Source organism: Labeo rohita, chromosome 12 (genome assembly GCF_022985175.1).
Source record: "Labeo rohita strain BAU-BD-2019 chromosome 12, IGBB_LRoh.1.0, whole genome shotgun sequence".
NCBI classification, from domain to species: Eukaryota; Metazoa; Chordata; class Actinopteri; order Cypriniformes; family Cyprinidae; genus Labeo; species Labeo rohita.
This window is the reverse complement of record NC_066880.1, coordinates 27,085,795-27,096,234: the sequence shown is the minus strand read 5'-3', so window position 1 is coordinate 27,096,234 and position 10,440 is coordinate 27,085,795. Positions and strand designations below refer to the sequence as shown.

General features: G+C 38.2%; 1 protein-coding gene across 1 annotated transcript; it reads right to left on the bottom strand.

Annotated features, from left to right (window-relative positions):
- Positions 1-681: 681 nt before the first annotated feature.
- On the bottom strand, positions 682-9,308 carry LOC127173844 (sarcoplasmic reticulum histidine-rich calcium-binding protein). The gene is made up of 6 exons (XM_051123881.1): positions 8,602-9,308; positions 2,681-2,781; positions 1,625-1,693; positions 1,375-1,429; positions 1,208-1,244; positions 682-1,080 (listed from the first exon to the last, which is right to left on the bottom strand). Exons 1-6 carry the CDS (start codon positions 9,131-9,133, stop codon positions 1,059-1,061), a joined length of 816 nt encoding a protein of 271 aa, XP_050979838.1. The 5' UTR covers positions 9,134-9,308; the 3' UTR covers positions 682-1,058.
- Between the last annotated feature and the right edge of the window lie 1,132 nt (positions 9,309-10,440).

Here is a 10,440-nt window from a genome sequence, read left to right as displayed (position 1 = left end):
TCCACAGAGCAAGCCAACAAAAAAAAAAAACAACCCCCCCCAAATTCCTCCTGAGAAAATAGGTTTAGGTGTATGCATTCACACATACAGTAAACAGATATATATTGTTTTACATTTAATTCAATCTCTACCACCTTTTCTTTGTTTGTAAAATGTATTAGCAATTCAGTAATGAACATTTTTGTACACTAATATTTTTTCTAAATATTTAATGCAATGTGCTCTCCATTGCATAATTTTTAGAGAAAGAAGAACTCGGTAAAAGTTTTCACACACTAACCAAGTTCTCACACCTCAAATTTCCGTTATATGAGCAAAGCATGACAAAGTGCAGATGCTAGTCATTTAGTTCCAGTAATCTGAATGAAAAGTGTTTAACTAAGAACAAAAAGTGTATAAAATATGTATGAGTCTAAGCTATTTCTTCATTACTTTTCTCAATTAACATAATTAACGGATATCTAGCATTTCTTGCATCTGTTCAGTTTTGCAACATGAAATATGCCCTAAATTAAAGGGATAGCTCACCCAAAAACTAAAACTCTGTCATCATTTACTCACTCTCAAGTTGTCCCAAACCTGATTGAGAATATGGGTAACCAAACAGTTGCTGGTTCCCATTGACTTCCATAGTATGAATGCATTTCTTTAACTTGACACTGATTAATCTGAAACCAGAATTACATTTTAGGAGTATTTTTATGTTTTTAAAAGAGGAGTCTTATTTTCACAAAGACTGCATTTATTTATTCAAAAATACAGTCAAAAAACAGTAATATTGTAAAATATTATACTTGCATTTAATCATATTTAATTGTTATTCACTTATTGCAGCCTGTGAAGTCACCTTAAAAGTGCCATGTAATGGTAAACATTAGAGTTCTGGCAGTTCCTCATTTATATTTAAGATAAGTTGTCCACCCTTATTGCTGGCCTCAGAGTGAAAATTCCCAGATCTCGGCAGTCAAATAGCCAGGCCTACAAGTGAATGATTTGCACGCTGGTCTGTAGTTCCTCTGTTCATCAAAAGATGGCGTTGTAAAGAATGCAGAACGTATTCAGAGCAACGTGTTCACCGTCCTGTAGGTGAAGTGGAGGACAAAAACACACACAAATAAGGCTCAACATAACTATGCTAACAGGAACGAAAACATACATGATGTGATTATTCTGCAAGAGTTGTTTTGAATAGATGTTGCATCCTTACTGGTAGAGAGAACCACTCAATACATCAAGAACTCCACCTAAAAAATATACAAAAAGACAAACATATAATTACATACCATACTGCTAACAAATAATGGTGTTTTTTTTTTAACTTTGACACTCTAGCATTAACTAAGAGTCTGCATCCTATTAATAGCAGCAACCTACCTGGCTGGCAGACTGTTTCACAGATCACAGGACAAATGTAGCAGTAGGAACAATACTGTGTAGAAGGAGAAATTAAATGTAAGAGAGCAAGTGATGCGTAACATGTTAACAGAGTTAAAAAGAAAAAAAAAAGAAAAAAAAGAAAACACAAATCAACATTTTAGGTTAAATTAGGTATAGTGTTTGGGTATACACATACTTCTGGCCTTTAATAATATGAAAATTGATCATATTAAGAAAAAACACCTACTTCACAGTGACTGCAGTGTGCTGACGTGTCTCCATCCTCACAGGGACATTTGTCACAGGTACCGCAGTGCTGAGAGGAAAGAGAGAGGTGGACAGATATAGAGGTGTGAGCTACACCTCTGGTCTGTACTGAGGTGGTTTAGGAAGGGATCACACAGGGATATATACACACACACACACACACATATACATACACCTCTATAAGGCCATTTTTTATGATTTCCTTGTTCCTTGTCAAATACTTAATCAAATTATTTCAATCAGAATACTGTAGACTTATTAATAATCTAACATGGAATGTTTATTTAATTCTGCTTAAAGGTGGCATGCATGTATTTATACAACAGTTTCACATAATGTTGCATATAGTATGTAAATTATTAATTACAGGGCAGAACTCCAATATTATGACAAATTCTGATTTTGTAATAATGATTGTTATCATTGAATTATGTTGAGTAATACAATACATTGTGTTGTTTTTATGTGTGGGGAAATGGCTCATCATATTCTTGTCGGCTACACAGTCAAAGCAAGGTAAGAACTGTTTATGAATTAGTTAATTGTTTTTCATGCATTAGAAAATCAAGAATATATGCAAAAAGGGAGCAGAGAGCTTTCCTTATCACTGAAGTGGTCCCTGACTTAGCTGCAATTTGTAGCTGCAATTTGTTGTTTATGGTGAAAAATTGCACAACAGTGCAGTATTCAGTCAGCATACGCACTGAACAAAATGTTGGCATTTTCAACAGACTTCTTTATTACTGGTTACTAATCTAAATGGTTCTGATTAACTATTGTATTCCTACAATAAATCTTGTAAAAGAAAAGATGATGTAAATATTATGCCACAATCAATACTTTGCATTATTTTTTTTAATTCAATATAATATAATTTATTTTAGTTGTGCAGAGGCATTTTTTGCCCCCTTATTTTGAATTTTGGAGGCATTTTTGTTCATTTTGGTGGCACTTTTGCCCCAGCCAAAGAAAAAAAGCTTAATATGTGTAGGGGCTTTGGCATGCTTAATTACAGTGTGGTAGAAGCATGGTTTACCTCACACACTGAGCAAAGAGCACAAAATGAGCCTGAGCTATACTGTACATCCTCCAGGGAGGCCGACTCTTCTGCCTCTACATTTTCCTCATTGGTAGTTTCTACAGACAGAGAAGAGGAAATAGGTTAAGATTAACAAAGTAATTAGTAACGGGTCAGGCACCAGTACTACATTCAACAGCAAGTCCAAAGTATGCTTATACTTATGGCGGGCACACACTGCATGGTTTTCAAAGTCTACAGACTACAGTCTAGGTATACTTGAAACTTCCAGTTTGCGTTGAGGCAAGTTAGAGCTAAACTCTGCAGGACACAGGCCCTCCAGGACTGAGTCTGGTAATCCCTGCACTATGTGATAGGGATAGTCACTTACACGAATGAGCACAGATCTGCCTCCGATTTCGGTTTCCACAAAACTCTCAACAATTTAAAATTAGGGCTAAAATCATGCAGTGTGTGCCCGGCGTTAGGCCTATGAAATCAAAATTGAAGTTTTTTTGGCTTTTAGTATGAATATGTTAGCTTTAAGGTTATCTGTAAACTAGTGTGCTCCAAAACAATGACAAATTCGCATTTAGAAGGCAACCATTCAAAACTTACAGTCTGTAACTTCTGCCAATATGGATCAACGATTTTGATGACATCACCCATCATCATCCAGCTACTCATCAAACTTTCTGTCCAATCAAATGCTCTCTAGAATCCAACATGTCCTGACATCTACACTTTAAAAACCTGCTGAGGCTGTGGCTGAAATCAGTTACTTGTTCACACAGTTAGTATTTCTGTATGATGAATGGCACATAGTGCACTATGTGGGATAGGAAATGATTCAGACAGGTGTAAATATGCATTCCGTTGGGGCGAATGAAGTGTGGTTTCGCTTTGTGTCACACAAACTGACGTAGCCTGCTCCAGTCCAGAGACGCAATAGCAAAGAGCTGATCGTATGCAATCATATATTAATTCTACACAGAATGCTATTTTATATATAAAGCGATATGGATGAGATTGGGGCTGTCAAATGTGGCTTTACCCAACTCAACAGCTCTGGTTCAAGCTGCAATATAACCAAAACGATGCTGGCCTGCTAAGGGAGCAGGACTGCTGGATATGTCCCGCTTGTTTCAGTTGAAATTATGTTGGTACACAGAGTAATGCTGCATGTTTCAAAGCACTTAAGTGAACCTTTAAGCCACTGCTAGGCACAGCTATAAAGTAATCAGTGGACAAGTACTTAATTAGCAGTTGGTTCGGAAAAGGAAGTTGTAGTCCTCCTTTTATAAAAACATGCAAATCAATTCTCCACAGTTCAAACAAGTGAGGACACCAACACACATACAGCAAGCTTGTCCACTTTTGTTCCTGGAGGGCCACCTTTCAGCAGAGCTCCAGCCCTAATTAAACACACCTGAACCAGAAGTGTGTTGGAGATAACTTTGTAGGACAATGGCCCACCAGGAGCAAGATTGGTCACCCCTGGCATTCCTTAATACTCCATCATTAATCCTGGACCGTTACCGTCTTGGACAGTTGTGGCCTAGCAGTTACAGAGTCTTTCTTCCACCCTCAATACCACAATTGAGGTGAGACCCTTAAACAAGGCTCCGAGCCCCCAACTATTCCTGGGCACCACAGCAAAAATGGGGTGTGTGTGCACTTAGATGGGTGAAATGCAGAGCGCAAATTTCTAGTATGAGTCACCATACTTGGCCACTCGTCCCGTCCCGTCCTTTCCTTTCCTTGTTGTTTGCCATAGGCAGACGTCCACTCCAGGGTGCCTACACTGACAGTCTTTCTGTTGAAGCTGAAGCTGCCAGTTGGCCAGTCCTCTTAAAATATTTTGGTCTGACAGTCCTCTCTACCAATATTGTCTTCAACTTTGAAAATTCAGTCCCCTTTCTTCGATCTGCAAGAACACATCCTTAGAATATCAGTTCCTGCTACTAATCCTGCCAAAATTCACACTGTCATTTATCATCCTTTAAGTCAACTAGGGAACTTTATGGAGGACCTAGACATGCCATAATGACACTCTGATGTTAGTACATGTTGACTTTAACATCCACCTGGACAGACCTCAAGCAGCTGACTTCCTTGCAATTCTGGCCTCATACTTCACTGCATAACTGTATCCCTAACAATAATCTTGTTACTTTCTTACATTTCCCTAAACACCTTTTTCTCCAATTGTCTGTCATTCTCCCTGAATCACCACTGACTTGAGCGAGTATCAATCTCTCATCTCCTTCTCCTTTAGTTGTTTCTGCTGCCAAGGTCACTTGCCATTGAAACAAGATCAGCAACACTTAAGACACCTGCAGACTATTCACAGGATCTTGTACAAGAGATCTCTCCAACTTTACTCTCTCACATCAATGGGTCTCTTACTACTGGCTACTTTCCCACCATATTTAAGCAGTCTTGGATGACCCCACAATACTTAACCTTACAGCACTTGAAAGCTACAGATTAGTCAACTTTTCTTTCAAGTTCTTGAAAGGTTTGTTTAGTCAGCTCTGAGGTTTCCTGGAGGAAATATGTGTCCAATTCACATCGGTTAGTCATTGGGGTGCAGGGATCAGTGCTTGGGCCTTTCTTATTCTTAATGTATACTTTCTGTTCCCTTTCTGCTCTTGACTTATGAAACTTATTTAAACTTTATATAAAACGTGTGCTGAAAAATTGTGTAATTACAATAAAACAAACCAGCTTGAACTATTCTGTCTACATTACCTCAAAGTTTCCCACCATCTAGCATTAAAGGGGTCATCGGATGCCCATTTTCCAGTTGATATGATTCTTTAGGGTCTTAATGAAAAGTCTATAATATACTTTGGTTAAAAATTCTCAATGGTAGTGTAAAACAACACCCTTTTTACCTTGCCAAAGTCAGCTCTGCAAAAATCAACCCATTCTGGTCGAGGCTGCTTTAAATGCAGATGAGCTCGGATTGACGAGCCTGTTTACTTTAGCCACGTTTAGCCGCTAAACTTGCTAACTAGCACATTATTAGGAAAGGCAATCGCAAAGATTCATAAAAAAACCCTTATACTCACTTCTGTTGTAAGTGAAGCTGGATCACGAATGATTCGCGCAAACATAGACGGATATATGTAGATCGGGAGGCGCATTCCCTTCACAAATAAACATAATCCACATCTTCAGCAGCTCAGATGTCGGGAGTAAATGATGACCACTACGTTCATTATTACATCCAGCAACACAACACCTCAATTGCTCAATTCTTGTCTAGCTTACATCCCTGCTCCGGCATGAAAACATGGAGGTTGGACTGTTACAGCTGATTTGAGGTAAGACGCTCATGTCAATCAACTATCGTGGGAGCGGCCTCTGTGGGTGTGACGCAACAATGACAGGCATCTGAGAATGGCTCGATTTGAAAAAGGGGATATTATTTTTACAGATTAATTCAAAACCACTGCATGGATTTTTACCATTACAGGGTAGATTTGTACATACACTGCCAACACACATTAATGTTCAAACAGCATGTAAAAGTGAACTTAGCATCCGATGACCCCTTTAAAATGAATTACAAGTACTTGCCACCCTGGGTCACATGACCATAAACAATACAATTACTTCTTTAAAGTTACTTCACTAGGGAACTTGCGGAAGGGCCCATTGTCAAGGCATTCAGTTGCACTGTAAACCCCTTCAGCAGTTGAAAGCTACAGACTAGTCCTGTCAACCTTTCTTTTGTTCTTGAAAGATTTATGTTTAATCAGCTCTAAGGTTTCCTGGAGAGGTTAGTCATTGGGGTGCAGGGTTCGGTGCTTGGTACTTTCTTATTCCTAATGTATACTTTCTGTTCTCTTTCTGCTCTTGACTTATGAAACTTATTTAAACTTCATATAAAATGCATGCTGAAAACTGACTGTCTAGCATTTGAAATGACTCACAAAGACTTACAACCATGGGTTATATGACCATAAACAATACAGTTACTTCTTTGAAGTGACCCTTCACTAATTAACTTGTGGAATGGCCCATTGCAAAGGCATTCAGTGTTCACTTTCATTTAGAACGGCCTTACAAATGGTGTCCCTGTCTCAAAGTGCCTTTCACAGGGTGCAAAAATGTAATTTGTTTACTTATCTGACAGCAGGCAGTTAAGGGAAAGCTAGTTGACATTTGCCACCAAGATTGCCTACGGCTGCAGCTAAAACTTTAACTTTAACTTGATAACAGACCCTTGGTTTCAGTGGTGGCCATACAGTCGAGTGATACCATGTAACACATATGCCGTGTGTTGGGTTCATGTCAACAGCATTCAGCCACAAAGGGCTTGAAGTAGTTTGAATATTTCAGCTGCTGTAGCTGTTCTGATATAGTGAGCTATTTTAGGGCCAATGTGTGACTTCATAAACTCATCGAGAGGCATTCACAGGACTTTACACAGCCAATGATGACTCTGTTCCAAAGCCTAGTGAGATACCTACGTAGACAGTTTTTTAACCCTATAAAGCCTATTGTATCATATTTAATATGCAAATTTCTAAGGCCTCTATCGGCATGATCAAAACTTGAAAAGCTGAAAAACCTGTTATACACATTCTACTACATGCCTTTTCTTATCTGATTGATAGTTAATGCTACTTTAGAAAATTATGGACTGTTTAGTAGAATTGTAAAAATGTTCACTTTCAAGTTTTAGAACGTGTTTTGCGGTGAAATCTTTAGTGATTTTTATGAAGTACAGTATCAGTATTAATGATTGACGAATTGTAGTAATATTAAAGGAGAAGTCCACTTCCAAAACAAAGATTCACATATAATGTACTCACCCCCTTGTCATCCAAGATGTTCATGTCTTTCTTTCTTCAGTCATAAAGAAATTATGTTTTTCGAGGAAAACATTTTTCCATGTAATGGACTGGTATGGTGGCCCGATTTTGAACTTCCAAAATGCGGTTTAAGTGTGCCTTCAAACGATCCCAAATGCGATTATAAATGATCCCAGTCAAGGAAGAAGGGTCTTATCTAGCGAAACGTTCGGTTATTTTCATTTAAAAAAAATAAATTTAAATACTTCTAATACTTTTTAATCTCAAATGCTTGTCTTGTCTTCCTCTGCCTGAACTCTGTGTATTCTGGCTCAAGATAGTTAGGGTATGTCGAAAAACTTAGATCGTATTTTCTCCCTCAACTTTAAAATTCATTTCAAAATCATCCTACATCGCTGCAGAAGTACCGACCCAGTCTTTGCAAAGTGAACATGCAAAGAAGATCAAAAACTATGAACAAAAAAAGGTAAAACAGCGATATTTGGCGATTTTGAAGTTGAGGGAGAACATGAGATGGGAGTTTTTCTCGACATACAGAAAAAAAAAGTCCAGGCAGAGTAAGACAAGACGAGCGTTTGACATTAAAAACTATATAAATTGTATTATTTTTATGAAAATAACCAATCGTTATGCTAGATAAGACCCTTTTTCCTCAGCTGGGATTTGGGATCGTTTGAAGCTGCATTTAAACTGCATTTTGGAAGTTCAAAATCGGGGCACCATATCAGTCCATTATATGGAGAAAAATGTTGAAACGTTTCCCTCAAAAAACATAATTTCTTTACGATTTTATAATTTCTGATGAAAGAAAGACATGAACATCTTGGATGATAAGGGGGGTGAGTACATTATATGTGCATCTTTGTTTTGGAAGTGGATTTCTCCTTTAAAATATGTTCAAGTAAAAATTTTAATAAGGTGCATATTACCATGAATATTATTTTTTCATAATCATTCTTGAGAAAACTACAAAAAAGTTGTCAGTAAAATTTACTTGAAAATTGGTTTAATAGCTTTTTTTCCAAGTAAATATACTGCAAAAATGTTTCGGTGTAAAAACCGAGAACTCTTAACATTGATACTGATTCTCTTAATTAATACAGTAGTTACCTTCAGCATTATCTTCATCTATGGTCTCTTCATCTTCACCTTCATCTCTGGCCTCCTCATTACCTTCATCATCATCATCATCAGCTTCCCTTTTCTCATCTTCCTCTTCCTCCTCCGATGATTCCTCTTCTTCTGCTAATCCGTCCTCTACATCTTCCTCTTCCTCCTCTTCTTCTTCTACCTCTTCCTCTGTGTTTTCCTCCTCTTCTTCCTCTTCTACTCCTTCTGCCTCATCTTCCTCTGCTTCTTCAGCTTCTTCTTCCTCATCCGCTGTCACCTCTTCCTCAGAAGCTTCCTCTCCATCGTCCTCGTCTTCAGCTCCCTCTGCTTCCCCATCTGCTTCTTCAGATACATTTCCACCCTCCTCCTCATCAGCCACCTCCTCTTTCTCACCTCCAGTAGGGTCCAGACCCCTCAGCACCTCGGCTTCCTTACTTTGCAGTTGTTCTTCAGCCTGTACAGAATCCCTGTACGGTCCAGTGCAAAGAAGAGCTACGATAAGCCCCAACAGCCAGCTACGTAAAGCTACCATCTTGCAATCCCTTATAAAAAAAATGTTGTTTATAAAAAATGTTTGTATCCACACAAGAGGAGCAGTTTCTTATGGGGTTCAAAGATCCAAGATCTTTGGATCTTCGGACAAAGTACTTGGAAGTGCAGACGCTGGATCCACCGGAGAGAATTAGACAGTTGGTTGAGTGACAGAGAGGGGGCTGGTCTCTGTTGAACGGTCACATGTACACTCGCACCATTCAGAGAATGGTGTAGAACAGAGGAACATACTGAGATGATTGACAGGGCCACATGCACAAGACACGCTTCTAATGCCCTTTATTATTACTTCTTTGTCTATGTGAGAGAAAATGAGATAAATAGAAGTGCTCATGAGTAATGGAAGAATATGGTAAGGCACAAATCAAATTTAGGACCAACATTACACAAACATAGACAACCGAGTGGAGCCAGTCCCATTTTGACCCTCCTTAGGCCTGGCTTGGTCTGGTGGGTGGGAAGCTATATAAAGAGGCTCTCAAAAGCAGCAGTACACTGCATGGTCTGACCTTCAATAGATCACTCAGCTGCTGAAACTCCATCCCTCCCTCGCTCGCTTTCCCTATATCGGGTCCTTTTCTAAAGGTCACCTCTATACATCTTAATCACCGCATACCCATCTACTGGTGTCTGCACCTGCTACCATTTACGTCACTGGACAGTGAAAATGAAATAGATTTTCACATTTTAAACACCAACCAGTGGAGTTCTCCACTGGTTCCTCTAGTAGCTTTGTCTTAAACAGAAGTCTTTCCTGACTCTTATCAGAAAACTAGGAGACTTGGTCTCAGCTTATGTACAAGTCATATGTATGTCAATTTAGCTGACATAGTCAACCATGTCAAGTTGTTGCTGTCAATCTGAGTTTCTGCTCAGTAACAAAACAAAACAAAACAAAACAAAACAAAAAAAAAAAAACTAGGGAACATTTTGTCCACAAATCGATAAAGACATTTTTGACTTTATTCTTTCAGATGAATACAATTGAAGATTACGGTTTGTAAAGTAGTAAATATGGATATTTTACTTACACAAATTCTTTGATTCGCTTCAGAAAGCCTTTATTAACTCCCCAGAAATTTGGTCTGAAATCTAGTAACAACAGTAATATGGTAACATACACTACCAGTCAAAAGTTTTTGAACAGTAAGATTTTTATTTTTTATTATTTTTTTTTTTTAAGATGTCTCTTCTGCACACCAAGCCTGCATGTATTTGATCCAAAGTACAGCAAAAACAATAAAATTTTTAAATATTTTTACAATTTAATTTTTTTTTCTATTCGTA

Coding starts and splice junctions, on each gene's coding strand:
- LOC127173844 (XM_051123881.1), bottom strand. CDS start 9,133: ATGGTAGCTTTACGTAGCTGGCTGTTGGGGCTTATCGTAGCTCTTCTT. Junction 1,694..2,680: donor CTCTTTGCTCAGTGTGTGAG/GTAAACCATGCT, acceptor CTTTCCTCTCAG/CACTGCGGTACCTGTGACAA. Junction 1,245..1,374: donor TGAAACAGTCTGCCAGCCAG/GTAGGTTGCTGC, acceptor TATATTTTTTAG/GTGGAGTTCTTGATGTATTG.